The sequence below is a fragment of the Athene cunicularia genome (assembly GCF_003259725.1).
Source record: "Athene cunicularia isolate RWA chromosome 8 unlocalized genomic scaffold, athCun1 chr8_part1, whole genome shotgun sequence".
Classification (NCBI taxonomy): Eukaryota; Metazoa; Chordata; class Aves; order Strigiformes; family Strigidae; genus Athene; species Athene cunicularia.
Genome location: NW_020799109.1, coordinates 5,132,371 through 5,154,906, shown reverse-complemented (window position 1 = coordinate 5,154,906; position 22,536 = coordinate 5,132,371). Strand labels below are relative to the sequence as shown.

The 22,536-nt window shown below is 42.6% G+C and overlaps 2 protein-coding genes across 4 annotated transcripts in view; one reads left to right on the top strand and one right to left on the bottom strand.

Annotated features, from left to right (window-relative positions):
• The window catches only part of PRKAA2 (protein kinase AMP-activated catalytic subunit alpha 2), a 25,162-nt gene extending 21,577 nt beyond the window's left edge, over positions 1-3,585 (top strand). Inside the window, exon 9 of the mRNA XM_026853576.1 lies at positions 2,305-3,585. The gene's annotated coding sequence lies outside the window, so the exon portion shown is untranslated. The remainder of the gene's footprint in view (positions 1-2,304) is intronic.
• A 1,721-nt stretch (positions 3,586-5,306) lies between these two features.
• Positions 5,307-22,536, bottom strand: part of FYB2 (FYN binding protein 2) — a 22,012-nt gene continuing 4,782 nt past the window's right edge. The window contains exons 4-20 of one of the 3 annotated variants that reach the window (XM_026853560.1): positions 21,837-21,870; positions 19,113-19,201; positions 18,323-18,351; positions 17,040-17,071; positions 16,076-16,160; positions 15,571-15,724; positions 13,514-13,640; positions 13,372-13,415; positions 12,998-13,061; positions 11,024-11,107; positions 9,752-9,780; positions 8,921-8,981; positions 8,262-8,354; positions 6,560-6,644; positions 6,095-6,251; positions 5,906-5,939; positions 5,307-5,455 (exon numbers count right to left, since the gene is read on the bottom strand). In XM_026853560.1, the coding sequence (XP_026709361.1) occupies positions 5,446-5,455; positions 5,906-5,939; positions 6,095-6,251; positions 6,560-6,644; positions 8,262-8,354; positions 8,921-8,981; positions 9,752-9,780; positions 11,024-11,107; positions 12,998-13,061; positions 13,372-13,415; positions 13,514-13,640; positions 15,571-15,724; positions 16,076-16,160; positions 17,040-17,071; positions 18,323-18,351; positions 19,113-19,201; positions 21,837-21,870 (1,211 nt within the window). In that variant the 3' untranslated portion in view covers positions 5,307-5,445. Of the gene's footprint in view, positions 5,456-5,905; positions 5,940-6,094; positions 6,252-6,559; positions 6,645-8,261; positions 8,355-8,920; positions 8,982-9,751; positions 9,781-11,023; positions 11,108-12,997; positions 13,062-13,371; positions 13,416-13,513; positions 13,641-15,570; positions 15,725-16,075; positions 16,161-17,039; positions 17,072-18,322; positions 18,352-19,112; positions 19,202-21,836; positions 21,871-22,536 lie in introns of those variants that run through there. The other 2 variants (XM_026853561.1, XM_026853562.1) reach the window with 2 other exon arrangements.

Below are 22,536 nucleotides of genomic sequence, written 5' to 3'. Positions count from 1 at the left end.
GTGCTCATTAGTTAAGTGAAGAAAACAAGTCTTGTCAGGAGAGGGTGATATTTGTGGCTGTGCTGGCACCCAGGCATTTGACTTTGGTTTTCACTTGTCATAGAAGCAGGATGCGTAAGATTCTTGCCAGAATAGAGTCTTGTTTTGCTACTCAGCAATTGCAGTCAGAGCACCTTAGAACAACCCCCTTTCTGGCAAGGAGAGAGCAGGAGCAGCTCCCAGGAGCTATTTTCCCATTCTCTGCCCACTCAGCGTGGATAAGAAACTAGGCTAGTTTGCATGTGGGTGGCTGTGGGAAGGAGGTAAATAAAGACACATATGTTTATATGGCAATTCATCTCTACTGGAAGTCAGTGAGGTTTGGAGCCCAGCTGCTGCTTATGCAGCGTTGAAAAGCTTCTTCTCTGTCCTTGGAGCTGAACTATTATTAGAGGAAAAATTCCTCTCCAGCTTCATGGCTGTATCAGTGAAGAGTAACTGACAGTATCTCTATAAGATGCTGCATACACATCTTCAAGATTAGTCAAAAAAATACAGTCGAAATTCAAGTTTCACTTCAGATTCTTTTAAGCACTGAAAGATTTAATGAGAATGCCTTTGTGCTTCAGTTCCTTCCTTTTCTAGGCTTTTTCTAAAAAAATTAACAACTTTTTCTTGGGTATTCATAATGGCTTAGTCCTACTTACCTATATACTATCATGGACTATTTTTATTCATTTTCATTGCTTTGCATTTATGACAGTGATTTTCATTGCATTTTTGTCACTATCAGCTAGCATGAGAATTTTCTACAGCTTTTGACAATCAGCCTTAGATATTTTGAATAAATAATTTTGAACCATACACAAACTTTGTTATTTCCCTATCCATCCCTTTTGCAGATTTTTTGAATAAGCTACACAATATTTGGATCTCACTTATAACTTTCTTGTATAGTCACAACCAAGCATATACTCCTACCCTTTGTTCCATATCTTTTAAATAGTCACTGACCTATGTGAGGACTTTTTTTTTTTTTTTCCCCCTCTTAACGGGTCAGAAATTCATCTTCAGCATGTGCGTCCAATTTAGCATTTTGTAAGGCGTGTAGAAGCATGGGGGTATGTATGGGCAGTGTTGTAAAAAAAAAAAAGAAGCAACTGGTTAGTATTGTATATACATTTTTGTGTGTGTGTGATTATAATGCCATTGATATTGGAATAGATGAATTTCGAACAAAATAACCATTCTGTCTACTTTTCATTTTACTGCTCTTTACCATCAGTCATCTTGTGTGGACTCATAGAGGGAAGAGAGACCTATACGCAGGACATGAAATCGTGCCTTCGACGTGCATTAGGACTGCTGGAAGTCGCAGCTTTATTTCATGAGGTGCACAAATCCCCCAGCTTATTCACAATCCCATGGGTGAGACATGCAGGCCGTGTTTCTAAATACTTGAAGTCCCATTTCTTGTGCAATTATTTGGCTTCAGCCTGTTATTAGCCGAGAGGACAGGGGGAAGAGTCGCACGTCTGGCCCTTCAGATGAGCCGGATTCCCACTCTAGCTCCTGCAGTATTTTACTGGAAAGGTTTAGGATCCACTTTTGTTTCAGGTGTATGATGTACCTACTAGAGTCACCTTTCTTAAGGTCTTACTTTGGTATGGGCTTTCCATTTAGTGCTTTCCTTTGGCTTCCTTAGCCCTTCCCTTATATATTCCTTTTCATCATTCACTTATGAAAACAGCAACAGCTTCCTGTAATTCTGAATTTCCAGTCTGCCTCTTGGACACGGAGTTCACGATTCATTCAGAGGTACCTCACTCCCATGCCTGAGAGAGGAACTGGTTTTCACAATTGCCACATTCTACCTGTTGACCAAACACTGACTTTTGCTGAGAGCAAACCTGGTATTACATGGCTCCCATGCGCATATCTCTGCTCATTTTGGTCATCAGCGTTAGGGGAACTGGATGGTAAATCAGAGCTCTAGCTGCAAAAACATGAGTACACTTTTGGTGTTACAAAAATTCTGTTTTCAACAAAAGCCTTGGAATTCCTGCTGAAGCTGCCTTAATTTTACAAATCTAAGTTTATTTGTAAGCCTCATCTCTATGTTTTCTTTCAAGTTTTGAAACAATTTATTTATCCTCATCTCACGAAGCTGTGAAGTAGGTACTGTAGACATGGTAATATTTATTCTTGTTGCTGAAAGCATGTTCATGTGTTCTGTATCATGTTACATTCACGTGTTTTGTACCTCAATGCGTTTCTTTTTTTTTTTTTTTTTTTTTTTTTTTTTTTTTTTTTTTTTTCTTTTAGAGCACAAAGCAAAACTGAATCCCAGGATAACTGTAGTGTCTGTGGCCCAGCATCTTTGGGCAGACAAACCTCAGCTCTATGAGAGAGGTGAACCAGACTAGTCCATTGCAATTTTGTGTTTGTACTATAAGGAGTATTTATGATTTATGGTATTATGTATCTATTTTTTTTTTCTTAAAATACTGAACTTTAAAAAGCTCTAAGCATCCCTTCAAACGTATAATTAATCTGAAGCTCAGAAAAAAAAAAATCCTGAACTCTATAAATACTCCATCTTTCTTGTGTTTTCAATTTTGTCAGCTGATGGAGTGAAAATTTTGTTTTCAAACTAATTGTTTTAGTACTTTCTGGGGCTAGCTGTAGTGGAAGGACACAGAGCCTAGGTTCAGTTTTGTCCTTTGTGCAAGTAACTGTGCATTAGATAATCACAATGAAGCCTTTTACCTTCCATTTATGGTGTGGAAAGTGTTTCTTGGTGTACTGCACTGCATGTGATAGCTGTCTCCATGGTTGACATTTGCACTTTAATAAACTCAGAGATGAAAAGAGGCAAGAGCAACAAATCGTTAAAATGTACTTATTGCACAGTCCCTTTTTGCAGGCTGGGGTTGGCTGGTAGAATTTCCCTCTGGAGATGTTGCTGGCACATGCTCGCTGCAGGGCCATGGATGCCCCTGGGGCTTCAGGGGGACGAATGGGCAGGGATGGGAACTAAAATAAATACATGACTAACAAACAGCTTCCCCAATCTGAAATACATGCCAGGACCCAGGCCCAAAGGTTTTCTTCTGTATCCAGCAGAGCTGATGGACCTGTGCTGACTCTGATCTCGACTCCTTACACAAAAGCATGGAGAGAAGCATGTTGAAGCTATTGTGTAAAAATAACCTTCCATTGCAGGAAAGACTTCTGGGCAGGGGTGACCTGGGGACTTTGTTCATAGATGTCTCTGATGGAGAGGGATGTAAATCCAGTTAAAGCGCAAAGGTGCAGTGAGTGCTTTGCTTCTGTTCCTATCCCCATTCTCCTTTTTACCCAATTTATGTGATACAGAATTGGTTTCTAAGAAATTTCTGTTCTCCCTCACATTCAGGAAATCACAACACTTAATCATGATCATCTCCATTTTGAGAAGGAACATGAAAGAACTGGGTTTAAAATTCCCATGAGAATTACTTCATGTTTTGATGTGTTTAGGAGGCACCAACATGGCTATAAAAGCACAAAGGAATAATTTAATCTCCTGACCAGTATCTTGAGTTAAAGATAGCCAACCCGTGGTTTAATTGACAAAATCAAGTTGCTATATGTAAAGTATTTTTCTATATGTAAAGCATTTTTGTATTGTCTTGAGTCACCCATATTAAGCGCTTTCCTTCTGTTCATGAACTGGAAGCTGCCCATGAAGAAGAACGGTTTAAATGCATTGCAAGGCATCCTTGGATTAAGCAAGTCAGCTGCTAACACCAGTGCAGAAGTTTGTGTTTCACATCGAGTTGGGTCGCTACCGCACAAGGGCTGTGTGTAACTGCACTGGGATCGGGGCCCAATCACATATATGACAGGATATAGGGGGAGAATTTTTTTTTTTTTTAAACTTAATTTAAAAAAAATTAATTGTTAAATAACTTCCCTAGGAGACAGAAAAGAACTAGCACATGTGACTAATAGAAGATTTGCACACTTACAGAGCATGTAATAGACTTCAGGAGCTGAGAGCTAGTGCTGGATGGGGAGGAGGATGCGGAAGGAGTCGAGGAAGGGAGTGTTTTCTTCACAGGATCAATCCTAAACATTGGCACGGAAAAAAGTCCCCCAGGTAAACCGTCTCCACAACTTCCATCAGGATAATTCCCTGCAAAGGCTGTAGGTGAAGGATATCACACATGTCCCAGGCTGCTCTGAAGCCAAACATGCACTTCAGCTCCCCAAACTCTCCATCTCCACTAGAGAAGTCTAAATATTTGGGCTGGCAAGCCTGCAAAGCTGCGCATGCTTACAGGGGTTTGTTTTATTTATTTTTTATTGCAAGGATGGATGCAGGCCAATGCACTTAATAGTAACCACATGGTAAAATAAATAAGAATGCCTGTATGGACTTAAAAGTAAATGTTAAATATTTGCTCTGTTTTTCTGATGTCTTCTATGCCAGCTTTGAAATGGCCGTGTGGCAAACAGCACTTTTATTTTGCTCTGTTTTCTTAAGCCTGGAACATTTAATAATTTCTAATTAAACCATCTACATTTTTAGGATATTTATGAGCAAACTGATATGGGCTCTTAAAGTGCCTGGGGAGGGGCAGAAGCTGTACACTACGGTCATATTTAAGGGTTTTTTTCTTCCAAAGCCATGTAATCCACATTTTTCTGCTTTTGGAAAGGTATCCCCTGGATACACCGAGGAGAAGCCATTAGCAATTTATATTTCTCTTCCTACATTTAGGAGCATTTTTCTTAAAATAAGCAATCATCCTCCAGGCCCACAGCAGAGAATAGCCTGAACACAGGGGCAACTGTTGGGTAACTGACTGCTGCTGCGAGTCAGTGGGAGCCAGAAGTCAGCCTTTACATATCTGGGATGCCTAAGTTAGCTTACAAAAATAAAGTAAATTTTGACTGAATGCTTTATTTACTCTTCTTTAATATTTTTTTGGAAAGAAATGAGTCGACTTTTCCACTATTTTATATATTTAACTCAGCAAGAGTGGCAGTACATACTTCTTGTCTCAATACTCTTGTCAAGCCCAAAACCAGTTCAAATTTATATGGTTTGCTTTTTAAAGAGCAAATCTTTTGGGGAGTCTCGCAATACCAGCACCTAAACCAGACAGTAACGAGATGGAGAAACTAAACTGTACAATTTATTTCATACAAACACAGAATTTCAGAGCTGACCAACAAGGTACTCCAAAAAGAGACATACCGAAAATAGCTAATGTTGAGATAATCAGTGAAGACGTGCTCTAAATAGCCGACAAAGGAGAAGTCTCTTGCACATTAAACAGTGTAACTGTAAATAATACCAACTTTATTTATATTGGCGTCATCACTCCACAGCTGACCGACGTGAGCTCCCAGGGATGCAGGAAGTACAAAAAAGACCTTCAGGGATGCTCCAGGGAAGAGCAGCTCTCGCAGCAGTTAATACTGTCTGTCTCAAAAAAAAAAAAAAGAAAGTTTCACAGCAATGGGCACCTGGGCAATAGGAGGTTCATTTGTATCAATTATGCATGAGCATGCAAGGAAATGATACTGCAGCAGGGAATTTAAGGGTGTGTTTTGGCAAGGCGATGCACATTGAGTGGCCCATGTTTGCAGCAGATGTGAATTAATATGGCATATCTGAAGGCAGTCAAGAATCTCCAATTTATACAAGTCATGACTGGATGGGGCTTTTTTTAGCTGCAGTTGGACTGGAAACTTGTATAACAGCAGAATAACAGACTAGAACTGGAAATACTTATTTAATATTTAATACTGGCTGTTTATATTAACCTTCCCCTGCCTTCAGAAGTTTTAAGTACTTTTCTCCAGATCTCAAATATCTATACCCAGGAAGGAGAAGAAAATATGCATCATAATAAATAAAATACGAGTTTACCTGAAGTTCAAATGCTCCACTAGAACATACCCATCTGAGAGAAGGGGAGAAAGAGACGTAAATTAGTAAAACCCTGAGCAAATAAAGTCACCGTGGCTAAGCACAAAGAACATATTGTTGCTTGCCCCCTCAATCCCCCCCTGGGATTGAGAAGTGACCACCCATGCCAGAGGCTATCTGCAAGCTTACATCTGCCCTCTGAGTTGCGGCAAATCACTGCACTGCCCTCCGTGACATCGATAACGTCCAGCTGTTCTCCAGCTGTGACTGGGAGATCAACTGTCCTCTTACTGGGGACCGAGCACTCGGCAGTGGCAGTGTTGATGACGTTGATCTCCTTGTTGTACTGCAGAGAAGAAAGAAAACCACAAGTTATTCTACACTCATGTTCACTGTCTTTAAGGGCAGTGGAGAGGGATGGAGAGATTTCAGGATGGGTTGTGAGGCTTTGTTTGGGGCTGAAGAGGGAGGAAAAAATATACCCCCAGCAACATCCCTGATGAAGAGCCAAGATTAGGGGAGAAGGCAGCAGGTCAGTGGGACATCTGTCCCAGCACATCTAAGGACCAACAGCTTTTCACCATGCATCTTTTAAGCATGACACACAACTGCTTTCCTTCTCTGACACAACTAGTTCCCTGAAAAGACACGTACCATAAATGTTTCTCTAAAAATCTTCTCTTCTTTTTCCATCTTCTTGATTTTTTCTGCATTGCTCTTCTTGACCTTAAAGATATTTCTGTTGAGAGAGACACACACACTTCTGAGATCCATTTAAATAACCCCTGGCACACTGGGAAAGGCTACCCAGAGCCTAACTCCAGCCTTGTCTGCAATGAACTCTTGGAAGAGCAAAGCACACCATTTACATTGATGTTTTTCATCAAAGGATGAACATACAACTTGAATCTGTTGGTGAGCGTAATTTGAGCTATTTTGTATCTCAGTTTGGATTAACTGTTTTCTCTGTAAGCAGTGTGGGAACAAACAAACTCTCCATCAAGTGTTTCAGATCAGTCATGTTTTTATAGAAGTCAACAATTCGCTTTTCCCCCAGCAGTTTGTCTCCTTCTGGTTTTGTTTATATTCAGACATAAAGGGTCCCCAGATAACTCTCATCCCGAGTCATTTATGGAAGTGGGACTTGACACCACTCTCCAGATTTTTGTTGCTGTTTTAGCACATGGAGGAGAATGTCACCCAAGCAGACATTTATATGGCATTGTAAAGTGAAAAACAAGCTCTTATGACTGGCTTAAGAGGAGCAACGGCCATTTATGCTGGAGGATTCCCTGGGTATGCAGATGATACTCTTTCTGGTTTGTACATGAAATTCCAGCTATGGCATTCATTTAAAAACTAAGACAGGAAAAAAACCCAACCAACCAACCAACACACACCCACTTGCAATAAATCATTCACCCCTGGCTAACTTTCATGCACTTGATTTTAAGAGGAGGGGAAACAAGAGCTGAAATCAGGGATTTTTAAGCTGTGAAGAGATTCCTCCTCAGAAGTCTCAGCCTGCAGGACCTGCAATCTCTACGGAACAGATGAAACCATGTCGACCTCTTGATAGTCTGTGAAATTATACGCGTGACTTTGCACAAAACAAGAAGTTGTGTTTGAGTAACCCCATGCAGGAACTCTGTGGTGAGAACCCCAAAAATAAGTCTCTCATTTGCATTTGTTTGAAGTCCCAGGTATTGGGTCATGAAAAAAGCTTATTGCAATTAACACATTTCTGATGTAAAAGGGAAATTGAAACTCCTACTTCCATGAATATTTTTGCAGCACTGGTAGCAAAAATGTTTATTTTTGTTTTTATGCACAAATGGTAGAGCAAGAGGCAATTCAATAAACTCAGCTGGAAGAGGAAGACCCAAGAAATCAATACTTTAAAATAAGGGCAAGGGGAACACACAGGCAATTACTACGCTGTGTACAGGTCTTATAAACACAGTGCTCTTACCAAAATAGCAATAGCTTATCCATTGAGATCAAATATTTAATCAAGGCACAATCAAAGAAGGAATGGGACTGAGCACAGCAGAAAAGCAGCCAAATATATAGCAAGTAACAACTTTTACCTCAGCTAAATGAGAAGTCACGATACTACTTCAGGATGAGACCCTCAGGGTATCTCCTGCTTGCATACAGCTCAGATCCAAGGGTTTGTTTTGCCCTCAAGATATTTTATGCAAAGTTTCCTGAAAGCTGAGTTCAAAGGGAAAGGACCCTGGAGGAGCAGCCAGCAATGTCTGCTCAAGCAGGGGCATCCCACTCCTGCAAACGACTTAAGAGACGCGTGTACAAAGTTAGACAGCACTAGAAAACACAGAATGGAAAACAAGACCTTTCCACATCGTTGCTGCTTTTCCTTTGGTCCTTCTCCTCCTTCACCATCAGAAATTTTGGCATCCAGGTTTTGTACTTGTCATCCTTCTCTCTGAGAGGAAGGGAAAGCGTCACACAGAAGTTTTTTCCAACAGACCATGTCCCCTCCCCAAACCCATGTACCTACAAAGTCGTGATTTTTCTCTCTGTCTCCCCCCATAACCATCACTGAAATGCAAACACTTGCTGTGATTTATACCAGCACACGCTGCTGCCACAATCATCTGGCAGCAAGACATCAAGACATGCTGTTCCTATTAAAAGTAATTTTTCTGACAGGGAGCTTGCCAGGACGGGGCCGATTATTGGGTCTGGGAGCTGGAGTGTTCCTTCCTTAGAAAAACTATCGATGTTTTCATGTGTTTCAGGGAGCAGTTCTCTCCTTTTCACATCTCTGGCCCTAACTAGGTAACACTGAAGAAACATTTTGTGGGATGTTACTTGCCAAATAAAACACACATGGAGAGGGTACCTGGGCTGTCTCCAGAGGACTGAGTCCTGACCAGCTCATGACCCTCAGTGGCTTGCAGTACAGCGGCCTCCCCATGGCACAAGCTTATGCCAAGAGGAATGTCTCCATGGCCCAGGGCCAGCCCCAGGAGAGGGCACCCTTCTCACCTTGGCTGTCTCTGTTCCTCCTTGACATCATCATACACCATGTCCTCCTGGGAAACAGCCGCTGTCAGCCAAAATGCAGAAGAGAAAATTATTAGATATCATTCTGAGCCTGGTACCCAAAGCAATGTATTGCAGAGAAAAATCGGGGCTGCTGCTAGTCACCCAACCCAAAGTGGCCAAGGCAATGCAAAAGGAAGATCCTTGGGGCTCCAAAACTCCATCAAAACAAGGTAGGATGCTTGGGTTAGTTACTTGTGTTTGTGGGCATTTTTCTGGGCAGGGTTGGCCATCCAGCTCCAGGGATGGAGCAGGAGCATCAGCAAAGCCCCAGCTTTGCACTGCAGCCAGCTCAGGCAGGGTTTCCATCCCAAGGACATGGGTACATTCACTCTAGCACCTTCTCAATGCTTGATTAGTGGAGATAGGTTTTGCATCCACCTGCATTTACACAAGCCATGAACTTGTCCCTCCAGCAGGCAGCGGTAAGTAGTTTTACAGAAAGCTGCTGGAGTGCCGTTGGCTGTTAAACACAACCACCAGCCTGGAAGCAGTGGCTGAGCATGAACTGTCTCATACATTGCCTTCCTAAATATATTAATATCTGCAGGAGGAACGCTCCTCTTCGAAGAAAAACCACCCAAAAATGAGCAAAAAAACAGCCTCAAGTAAAGCAGAAATCCCTATCAAGTCTTCAAAATTAATGCTGCTATATTACAGGATTTTCAGGAATGCACGATGCATAAAGTTGGTTTTCCATTGTGCAATACATTTACCTCTTCATACACACACACACACAGATCCCCAAGACTCAGATACATGTATCTTGCTTACCTAAATTTGGTACTGAAATAGAAAACAACCTGTGGATAGAAAGAGGCTTTTAGGAACAAGTTGGCACATCAGCATTGCCCAAAACACCACGGGCACCAACAAGACAGCAGTGCTTGCTGCTGAAGCAATGAAGGCAGGTCTGGGTGCATGGGCTCTGTGACACCAACAGCATTTGCCAGAATTACACTCTTGCTAAATAAGCATCTCCTTCCTCTGGCAGCAACAACAGCCACGTGTTCGTCAAGCAGTTTATGAAAGGTTTATGTTGCATCCAAAGAGCGGTCCAAATCAGCCAATCACCCTCACAATAGCTAGAGGGTTGATGGACAGTTGGTAACTCTAGTAGTAAGTCCCTCCTTGTAGTCTGCCAATATCATGGGTTGCCCAGGAATTGAAATGTGACAGTGACTGGAGATACCTAAGATGTGTCTGGGAGCTTTAAGGGTTCTTTGCAACAAGAGAATGGGATGAAACCTGGTGGCTCCTTCCTTATAATGATATTTAGCAATAATGCAGGAAGGAGCCACAGACATGGCAGAACACCTAGTGAGAACAGGTTTTTAAGTAAAACCAAAACTTCCTCATATAAAAGAGGAAAGGGCTAATCTGGCATTTCCAAAGAAATACGAAAAAGTGGCACTTTCCTGGACTTCAGGCACTGTGCACAGGCTGAGGCACATGCTGGCAGAGGTGGAGGGTGGGTTCTGCAGGCAGCTGCTGTACACTTGAGGGAAAGGCAGTTTCCATGGAACCTTAACCAGGGTTTTGAATATTAAAGTAAGAGTACCCAAAAGGGCACTATAGGAAGTTATACAATATCTCTATCCTAACCTGTTAGACCACAAACTCAACAGTAGACTTCTTCAGCAGATGCTGTTGCCAGCTTGACTATAAATAGTACTTGGAATAAAAGAGCTCAACCCCTAAGAGCCACATCAGCAAGACTTTGCCTAATCCTGACCCACAGGTCTGGGCAGCAGGTATCAAATTTGTGTGTTCCCTTGTGCACCTGCATCATCCCGAGTTATCAGAAAGGTACTAAAGCAGCAGAAAGCCTGTGAAAACTTGGACGCTGCTGTAGGACCCGCTCCTGTATATTCCTGATGCCAAGGACTTCAGAGAAGCTGTAGCGGCTCCTAATGAAGGACTTCTAGTGTAACTTTCCCAGTAAAGTTGTATTCCTTACCCCTAGACCTCCTGCTCTCAAATTATTGCAAATTTGAATGCTCAGGTTTGGAGGGGAAAGGGATTGGACAAGCAACATTTTCCTACCTTAAGTTTTCCTTGAACCTGGTATTCTTCATCTTCAACTTCTCTATCTTAAGCAGGTTTCCAAATCTCTTTTGTTTTCCTGTTCTGTACAAAAGAGAAAGATTTTAAATTAAAGAGGCACTAGGCACTGAAGTATGTGAGAGTTACAATACTCGTAGCCCCAGAGATCCTGAAGCAGGTAAAGGAAGGCCAGCAGACCTTAGTTCAGCTTTTAGACTTAACAGCATCACGTGGATGAACGATGGATTCAGTGAGATCGGCACCAACAAAGCAAAAGGTGCTTAATTATAAAGTCCAAGTTCAAGTCTTTGCTTAGCTTTAAACTCTTCTGTGTTAACTGAAGTTGTCCTCCTCTGACCCAACAACCAAAGGATGATCCAGGTTTATCTGGAGTAAAAATTCCTGACAAAAGGAACAAAAATTCTCCAGAAGCGTGCAGTGACCTTTAAAGGAGGACAACAGGAGCATCTGCCGGTGCCACCCTTCATCACACATTTCTTTCATGTATGGTCTCGGGAAGGGCGTTCCACTACACACACTGCTCTCTGAACCTTATGGGGAGGTTGCAAAGCTACGCAGCAATTTCCTAATGAAGTATCTGTGAACAACTAAGATCCTCACATGGGGGACATTACCCATGTGCAATACTATTAAAAACAATTTATGTGTTCCAGCACACCTAATCCCGCATGTGGGATCAATAGAAAGATTACATAAAGACTGGTGTGGGGATTAAAACCTCTGAACCCCATGAATTTGGTTCCGACCCCAGCTTTGGCATGAAATTCCCTTGCAAACCCAGCAAGATACACTGCTCCTCTGTGAATTAGAGTTTAATTTCTGCTACTGTTCAGCACCCATGTGCAGAGGAGAGGCATCGATACGCCTCCTGGTGGGTGGGGGACATGTGTGGTCCGTCCAGGAGCCAGGCGCAGATGCCAGCACGTTGCCCTCTGGCTGGAGAAGCTTGTGCGCCTCCGCCACAAAACTCCCATGGACAATTTGCAGAGAAATGACACTTTTGCCTTTTAATAGCTGCCCAGTCACCTCCAGAGTTTCAGGTTTCCCATACCTCTTTCCCCTCTCTGGCACACACAGGCTCTACATGCACACATAAGCTAGACTTGAATCCAGATGCAAGCCAGTACGAGTCTCGGATCCGTAAGGGGAAAGCAGATGTACAGCAACACCTTATTATTCCTCCCACACTGCTCCTTAGAAGAGAGCCACCAGATGCACTTGCAGCCATTGTGAGCAGCATCCCCAGCCCATATGCCGTTCCCAAAGGCTGTCTCTATTTCTTACAAAGGGATGCTGGAAGCCTTTCACTGTGGGAGGGTAGGGAACCACACAAAGCTAATAAGTAAAAACACAACTAACTTCACGTTTCACCTCTTAATCCATTTGGGAAGCTCAGGCAACGTAGCACCCTGAGGCTGCAAAACTCATTGCTTTTATAAACACACCCTGTGGAAGCAAATATCTTGAGAAGCTATCTAAAAAAGAGCAGGTTGCAAGTTAGTTACAGCATGTCAGCCTGGGCTCCTTGCAGCTTTCCAACCTTCCGTGATCTGAAGTGTGAGCACTTTGTCTCTTTTTATGGGGACAATGTCCCCATTTGTCTCTCAAGCATTACCTCTTTTGGCACACAAAACCAGGTCCCATTTCTCAGCTACAGCTGAGCAATGCTTTTGATCAAGGGAAGGCTGGCAAGACTGTCCTGTGTGTTTTATGCAAGGAGAGGTCTGTAAGGGGAGTGCTTCCGATGGATGGAGAGTGCTACAAGCTCTAATAGAAAGGCCTCAGTGTTCAGGGATTTAATTTTCTTACCTATTTTTTTCTCCCTAAATATCAGCCAAAGGGGAAATAGAGAGGAAGAGGAGGAAGAAACCCACCCATGCAACAACTCTTCTGCAGTTGCATTAGGAAAAAAAAAAAAGACTAAAAAATACAGGCTAAGAAATTGCAACTTACTCCATTTTTACTGGATTATCACCCCCAATCTCAACATCTTCATATGTTTCTTCGCAGCTATTTTCTGAAAATTAAAACCAAGGCATGCTATTATCACAAACCACATTCAGTAGCGTTGAGGTGAGGTTTTCTGGACAAATTGCACCCAGGCCATTATATTTTACTCTTACAGAGGTTTTAGAGGTCACTCAAAAGAATTCCATATTAGACACGTGTATTTCTCCCCACTGGTTTTAATGGCAATTTAAAGCAAGCAGTCCAGAAGGAGACACTATAGATGTTGAAAGTTAAATGCAACTATTCACATCATTTCCCAGGAACCAGCCCAAATTAAAAGCAGCTCTTGTTTGAGCTTCCCCATGTGCTGCACTTACGGCTGGCTGAAGCAAATGGACTTGAGGAATCTGATGCGTGGCTGCTAGAAGACAGAAGTATTACATGGGGATCTGTTGCAGTATAGTTTTTAAAAGACGTTTCAAGACCCAGCCATTGCAAAGAGCCCAGGTCCATACTCACAGTCTATCCTGCATTTCCTCAACATCATCATATATATCCTCTGGTTCCTGCAGACACTGCCAAGTGTTTTGTTTCAAGGCTGTTCTTTCTACCCCTGGCTTTGGACCACCAACGTACACATAGTGTGCTGGAAATGAGACAGAATGTTTCTTATAGAACCTTTTCTGAGTAACTTCTCCCAGGGCAAGGACAACTGTTGAGGGTAATAGTTAATGCCACAACAAATGAGAGCCTACAGACATACTTCCCATACTAGGGGTCCAGGAAAGTCTCTGCTCTGAGCCACTTTAAGACAGCAAAGGGAAGAATTTGAAAATACTTTAAGTTTTAAAACATTTAACTTTAAAATATCTTAACGTTTTAATATATGAATATATATTTACATGTTTCATATACATATTTTATAAAGTTTCAAAATATTTTAGGTTTTAAAAAGTTAAAACACCCATCAAGATTCTTAGTTGCAGCAACTTGGACCCAAATGCTCCTCTACCAGAAAACACCCCAAGAGACTATTTATGGATGTTTGCAAAAGTGATTGAAGAGAGGGCTTAGCATGGTTGGTGGAGATTATAAGATTCAAATAATGGGCCAGTCCATTGGGAATACACCTGTAAATCAACATCTTGGAAAGGAGACAAGGTAGGAGAGTATCCCACAGATGTATTCCACCAAGGGCTGGAATAGAGCATGAGAGCTGCATCTCATGAGGTTAAATGAGTATTATTGGAGGACTCTGTTAAGTGGCAATATTAAATCCTTAAAACCGATTTAAGGGAGTTGCAGTAACATAGAAATGCAGCCACACAAATAAAAGCATAGAATCATTTAGGTTGGAAAAAACTCTTAACATCGGTCCAACCATAAACCTAACAGTTCCAAGTCCACAGCTAAACCGAATCTCTAAGTGCCACGTCTCCACGTTTTTTAAATAAATACCTCTGGGGATGGTGACACAACCTCTTTCCTGGATAGACTGTTCCAGTTTATAAAATAAAAGTTTCTAAATGAACACAGGCGCACGTAGTAGGTCTCACCAGAAACATTCATCCCCACAATATGGTCTAGTTAATGACCAGAACTCCTGCAAAACATTCAAACACCCACAAAGAAGAAAAGGAGGGGGGGGTGGGAACCAAACAATTCTCCGAATTGGCGCCTCTGATGAAGAAATAGCAGGAGGCTCACCATGAGCACTTTAAAAAAAAAAAAAACCAAAACCCTCAGAAATTACCTCCAGCTGTTCAAAGGTCAAGAAAACCTTTAATGAAGTGATTGAAAATTAAAAAAAAAAAAAATCCAACCCAAGGACCACACCAATAACAGCAACCACAGCCACAGTCAATTTACACTTGCTCCTTCACACTCCTGGTCTGCTCAGAGCCAAACAGAGCTACCTTTCTCTCTTTCATCTTTTCAACGCTGCCATATCACACCAGGGGCTTGCAAAGGCAGGAGTAAGCCTTTGCAGAGTAGAGCCCATGCACACATACCTGAAGCTGAAAAACAGTGTTTACAGAGGAGACATGACTGGGTTTAATCGTGCAGTTAAGGTGCGTATCACCAGCTCCGGATGCTATCTCAGAGCATTGTGACAGAAGGAGCCCCAAGTCTGAAAAAGCCTCACTGGGACTCCTAAAATGGAGCAAGGAGCCATTATCCATCTTAATAAGGGACAGGGGGAGACTTCAGGCTCTCATCCTGCTCATGTGTGTTTCTACCACAAGCCTTAGCCAAACCCTTTTCTGAGACTCAATAAATTATGAGAAGCAGAGGAGATGGATTTCAGCTCTCGGATAAGGGCAATCTGCTAGAAAAACAAACACCTCAGTTTGAGTTACGCAGATGGTTAACCAACTTAGGAAGCTATTTGCAAAGCCAAAATAAATTATTCAGACCAGAATACAAATGCGCATGCAACCTTTTGCCCTGGTTTAACTAAATTGGTTCAAGAGTTGCATCCAAATTTAACATTATTTCCCATATGGAAGAGACATTTGGGCAACAGATGGGACTAAGGATTGAGGAAACACTCAACAGCACAATGAGATACTCACAGAGCTCTGCTCTGTCTTTTGCCAGCCCTTGTGGGGTAGGATGCTTTGCAGCCTGGGTACTAGTCACATCCTGCTTCACTTGTGTCACCTTCATCCCACCTCTGCCACCTTCCTTGGTTTGACTAGTGGGAGATACGTATTCATTTCCACCTGTCTGAGATGAGACATTTGGTTTGGTCAATACAGTCGTTAGAAACAGCTTTCTAATATGTTAATATAACTTTTATATATATACATCTACAAGACTATTAGTTATCTTTCTGCAGACTTAAAACAGTTTCACACCCTCTTCCATCAGGGATTTCTGGTAGACATAGGTGCTGCTTGGCAGCACTATCTGCCTTTTAGGCATTAGCAGTTGAGCAATGAGCAGAAAAAAAGAGAAGGCAAAAAAACCCCAGGTGATTAAGTACTCCAATTTCAGCTGTTTCCCAAAGAGAGGGCAGATAGAAGGAGAAGAAACGTCCTACAGTAATTATGAAAAGTAATCTTAAGGATACAATACCTTGAAAATTGTCTCTGCTTCCTGTTTTTCTCTTTCAAGACTTGGTTTTTCTTCATTTTCATCCTCTATCATAGCTCTTCCAGGACTGAAAATTTCAGAAATGAGAGAGATCTCAGAACAGAAACATTTTAGCAAAAATCACAGACAAACAGATTGCTTTATGTCTGTGCCCAAATAAGCAGCTCATTTTCCCTTTGAATGAGGACAGATGCCAAAAAGACCGGCAGTACAAAAAGTAAAGGGCAAATCCAGATCTAAAGCCACTGGTTACGTGGGGTAAGAGCAATTACTCTTGGAAGAGGGACAAGCTAAGATGATTGTTTCCTAGTAGCAGGAATGGGCAAGCTAGATCCATCTGCCAGTGGTGGTACCTGTCTCACAAGACGAGCCTCTCACCGTACTATACTGTAACTTAAGAAAGAAGATACAGCAACAGGAGGCAGAACATGATAACTTTTTTCCAGCATCACATCATTTCCCACTGAAGTGACCCCCTTTTATCATATGACTCTTCAATTCCCCATTTTAAAAAACAGTCTTCAGCCAGTGACAGTAATTAAACACTGCAAGGAGTTTGAGACGTGACATTTATAGGCTGAAATTCAGCGTGGACCTTGCCTTACCACACAGCTTTGGACCTGGAACCAGGTGTTCCGGTATGAGAGCCTCATACCTCTCTCTCTCCTTATACTGAAAGAGTTCAGGTTTCAGTAGGAAAAGACAATGCATGTTTTTGTGTGCCAGAGGAGAGGAGAAAATCTCCCCTCCAGATATGTTTTAGAATGAAAACCATCTTTAGAAACCATGAGTGCTGACACCGAAAAGCATCATAGCCTACATTGTCCTGGTCATGGAAGATATGAAATTTCTTTCTATTTACTGAGTGTTACAATATTCTAACCCTAACCTGGGTTAGAATAGTTGTGGGGTTAGAAGAATTTTGAGAGACATGAAAGGAAATTACCTGGATTTGGCAAAGAGAAAAGTCTTCTGTTTCTAGAATAAAGAAGAGGAAAACCTTCAGCTACTGTGCTTTATTTTTCAGCAGTCAAGTTTTTATACAAGGCCTCAACTGTCATCTAGCATTTAAAGAAATATTTCTTCAGAAAGCCCAGAAGCATTTTATGTTTGGAATAGTCATCAGGCAAAGATATTTCCTCTACTTTGCAGGACAGGGGATACACATATTGACAAACTATATAGGGATAATGTAACAGTGAAAGGGATCAGGCCAGTGAAGGTACTGGTCAAAAAGAAGGCAATTGAAGGTTGGAGAGCTTACAGAAGGGGAGGAAATTCTTTTAATTAAATAAAGATTTTTTCCAACCTACCATAAAATAAGTCTAAAGCCAAGTCAGAGAACCTCTCTGCAAATCATGCACAGATAAGTGCATTTGGAAACCTGTGCTATTTCCTGGACAATTTGATTGCTTTGCAAGTCAGGACTTGAAAGTGAAGTTTGACGTTTTCCAAAGAGTAGTTTCCCCTCTTTTAGCAGAGCCAGAACTGATACCCATGGGGTACACGGTCATCTCCCGGCACAAGGTGACGTGTTCTCTCAGCCCAAGTACCCACTGTGAGCCCAGTCGTGCAGCTGAGCAGCTCTTCTCTAGGGACAGCTGTAGCAATGCCTGCCCCGTGCAACGCACTATCCTCCTTCACTGTGGGTTATCTCCACTGCCAAGGTGAACAGCCACCCCCTTTGCAGACAGGGTAAAATGAAAAGAGTCAGTTGTAGTTTACAACAGAGATATCCCTGCAGCAGGGGAGGAAAACCCGTGCAGTCATGCCCACAATATTTGCCCTCGCTTACGAGCCAAAACATGAAGCGTGCTGCCACAACAAGGAACCTGGCTCAATTTTGCTTTCATGCCTTCACAGAGGGATTACCAGCACCAGCTCGCCTTTGGTGGAAACTTCCAGAACAATCCTGTGGATTTTTTCCTCCAGGATTTCATGATCTTGATATCTGTGCTTGACACTTACTCGGTCTACCACCAATGGCCAGATGGTGTTACTACTTCCTTACGTGTTTGCAGTGGAAGTCAAGGGAACTGACCCTCTCCCCTAGTGTGTTTGGAAACCTCATTAGTCTTCATGTCCCCTCTGCAATTCCTTATTTCTTTTTTTGAGATAAATACTTGGCAGATAAGAAATACAGATATTAGAACTTGCTAAGATAGGAAAGCATGGTATGCATAGTACAGTCAAGCCTGAAAGATCAAAACTGGCTGTGTTGAGACTTACCTTGTGCTCTTGAGACTCTGCCTTAGGTACTAGAAAAAAAAAAATATTTGTGAATATGTATTACTTTTTAGTCCATGTTAAAGTCATTGCACTTTAAGTTGCAAACTCAGCTTCAGCCCACGTGCTCAGCATCCAGGCACACATTCGCCATGGCACTTTCACAATGTCCTAATGGCAAAGTTCTTCCAATCTGCTATTTAACGTTGGCTTACACTCAGAGGACTGAAGCTTGAGTGGCCGCAGTTTTCACAACTTTAGGGACATACCCAAGAGGGCTGTGGCAGGACTCCCCAAGGAAGTTGCTTGGCTTCTGTTCCAGTGGGAAAGAAAACCAGTGCACAAGGCAGAAACTAACCTCCCCAATAAAACGCAACTTTGAAAAACGTAAAAGCAGAGCAGTGGCAACTTCGATTGATAGAGAAAATTAGACTGGGAAGAGGTAGTGACGGAGATAAAAAGGCTCTGTATTCTGTACCCATTCCTTCCCAATAAGATGCTGAGGTTTGTCTCACTAGCTTCTTTTCTTTCTCTTCTACATGGGTAGCACCTCATTGACTTTTCCCCACTGCAGTTTTATTGTAAGCACCATTTCACCACCAAAATGTGAACATTTTTGTCTGTGCCCCGAAGTCTTCATACACTGCCAGTGCACAGAGAAACAGCACAGTCATCTTCGGTCACCCAGACCAGTGCGCAGGTGCTTTTCTCAACCTGAAGAAACTATTTTATTTTTTTAAAGCTCTATCCTACAGAACACGTAATTCAACTAGCAGTATGCCTTGCAGAGTACCTTCAATGACACACAAGGTTGTGGTGTCCCCAGACTGATTCAGGTACATCGGGGCTTCTTTGTAATTATGCTGCTCTTCAAGTTGAGCACTGAAAAAATGAAAGAAAAGAGAGAAAATATTTTTTTTTCAGACCCTTTAGAAGTCTGGAAAAAAAAATCATCTTAAGGACAAGGAATTCAAATGCTTTGATACTGAGCCTACAAGAAAGCAAAGTGAAATCAGGAATTCCTTGGAGGAAGAGGAGACCTGTGCCAGACACAGCTGAGCCTTCCCCCCCAACTCCACACTCCCACTGCTTCCTTTGGGAGGACAGGCTGTGTTTATAGGGCTCAAAGCACATCAGGGGACTTCATACTGGAGTTATGGTCTTCTGCCTATAGCAATCCCTCATGTAGAAACAGTACAAAAAAAAATCCAAGGAAATCGAAGCGCAGCATGTTTCAAACCTACAAGAGCTACTTTAATAACAAACCAGTTGCACCATTTGGCATGCTGTTTCTCACTTAAAGAAACAAGAAAGGAAAATCAGAGATATCAGAGGGTACATTTAAAGGTCCTGCTCCTGAGTTTATCAAGCCACACACTCCATGCCAACACAGCGAGTGGCACGTGTCAGCCACGGGAGGAGGTAAGGCACCTCAGCATCAAGCACTGGACTTCCCAGCCCTGTCCCCATCTCCTCACTCTCATTTTTTCTTTCCTTCTTCAGAAATTCATCATAGTGTCATTTGGGAATAGGTGCAGAGGGAAATCCAAGCCTCCTGGATTATCCAGGCAAAGCCCTGAGGCTTTCCCTCTGCCCTCTGGAGCGTGCTGTGGAGGGGCAAATGCACAAGATGGAGCTTGCAAGACATGCAGGGGATGGGGTAGGGTGGCGAAAGAGCATCAGGAAGAGTTACAGTGACAACATCCATCTTTTAACAGTAACTCTATAATAAACCTCAGGGAGGGTTTGATTTTCCTTCAGTCACCCTACTGTCACAACTCGGCATCAACAGAATTAAGGACCAAGAAGTTGTTGCAAACTGGAACAAGAAGCTCAAGATGCATTTCAACGGTAGTGAAATCAGAGTAAGAAACGACACCTAAAGTCAAGCAGAAGCTTGTGCTAATGCCAAAGGCTGCCCTAGCCCCCTGCTCTTCCCTGCAGCCCTCCCAGCACCAGGGGCAATGCTTGCTGGTCCCACTGAAGGGGACACACATAAATATTGCATTAATACCACAAGTAGGTGTTTTGTCCCCAGTGCCATCACTTGAGGAAGAGGAGACTAGGAAAAACCTTTACCCTTCTCTTCCCCAGCCCAGCCCTGGGATAAAACAGAATCCTGGGAACTTGGCTAGACACCAGACCTGAATTACAGCTGGGTTGATGGATCCCTGACTAGCATCAAGGAAGGCAGAGTATTTATCCCCAAACAAGGAGTCAGAGCTCAAGATTAGTCGGCCCATGCAACGACGTCAGGGTTTCTAAGAGACCAGACTTCATTACAGGTGAGGCTTGGAGGAGGGGAATTGCTGCCCCTAAACCCCATGTTTTTACTTCTATGCTGGAGTTAATTTAATTCATTTCCCCAGTTATCACATGGTTAATATTTAACAAGTGACCTATTGTAAAGACCGTATCACAAGTATTAGAGCAAGACAGCTAATCTTGCTGCAATACATTACTAGGACAGCTTCCTTGTGGTGCATGACAGCTTTGGAGCTGGTTATTTTTTGACCAGTTCTCTTCTGACAAGTCCAGGTTAAAAGTTAAACAAAACACCAGCCAACGCTGGCAGGAACACCTCATGATGTGAAAAGCACAACTTGCTGTGTCGATAGCTGCAAGAGTTCATTGTTTGGGCAAGGAAAGTATTTTAAGAATTTGCCTCTTTTTGCTTTGGTTCAGCCGTTCTGTTTCCCATTTTCACAGCTGTATATTCACGCAGCTAAAGCAAAACATGTATATGAATACTTTTCTCCACTTTCACTACTCTTGTGGCACAGAACCAGGACCACTACGCAACCATTTACAACGTCAGAGACATACCAGAAAAAATCATGATCCCCTTGTATACAAAACTGATTGCGTCTGTAAGATTTTTGAGCTGTTTCGGACACTTGCAAGCTCATCAGCGCGTGTTCTCTTGTGAGCGACTTTGGACCACCACTCAAAAAAAAAAAAAAAATCTCACTTCAGCATCTGGAGCCAGCTGAAGTCCTGGGGATGGGGAGGGGATGCAGTGGCTCCTGTACCCTGGCTGTGCCAGCTGCACAAACACGCAGGAGGGTAAGCTCCTCTGCTACTGGCAAAAACACCCCAGCACCTGCCAGTTATGCCAGGGCTTTGTTTCAGCAACAGTTCTTGAAAGCATTGTTTTTCTAAAAACACCAAGCTTGAGCACGCAAAACAGGAAGAGAAGAACGTGCAGTGGGCGGGTGCAACCAAGGACCAGCAATCTTTTCCCTCCAACCAGCTCAACCAGAGCTAACGACACACGGGTAGGGTTCTCCATGCTGCTCAAAAAGCCCAGAGGAGAAAACAGGGATGAAACTTTCTGCTTTAGAAGGTCATCCCAGCCAGCTTTGAGCTTCCCATGAAGGTTCGCACAATCCCTGGAGCAAGTTGCTGCCTCTGGGAGCGCAACATTCCCTCTAGACTTCATGGGGATGCTTCAGCATCATGGGATGAGGATGCTCCCATTGCCTACGAGGCATACGTTGCCTCACCACGCACTCACCTTTGGGGGGTCAAGTAATCCTCTTCGTCAGCATCTGCACACAAACACACAGAGGATTAGCATTTGAAGGCAAGATGCTCTCCTACAGAACACCAGCTCCAGCGACAAGGAGGTGTGATGGGGATGGCCCTTCCTCGAGGCAGCACGTCGCACACAAAGGCAGGCGTGAAATAAGATTGCAGGAGAAACTGGGGATGTGGCTGTGTTAAAATGTCATTATTTCACGTTTCTAGGCAACAACCTCAGGTTTTCTAGAGATCAATAATTGAGCAATATTGGGAGGGCACAGGCAATGACATATCTAGCTAGTAACTAGCTAGTAACTAGCTTCTTCCACCAAATTAACATATTTAGAAAAGGCAAGTAGGTTAGAAGAGAGTTTCAGTGAAAACCTCTCTTTCTCTCTTATTCTTATCAAGCCCAGGGCAGACCAGTAAGCACTGGCACAGTAAAGCCAAGAGTTTAGCAGCACTGTTCTTAGGAAAGCAGCTCCATTTGAATTCAGCAAAAGTTGTGCCTAAAGATCTGGCTATAATTAAGCTTATATCTATAAAGAAACACCATTTAGAAGCTTAATAAGAAGTCCAGAATATTCTATTATGAAACATCAATAGTGTTTTATTATGGGAAACTGAACTTTTCCATTTATTGATGTTGGAACATTTAACGACGTTGCCCTCTGTTGTATTTAAAACAGAAA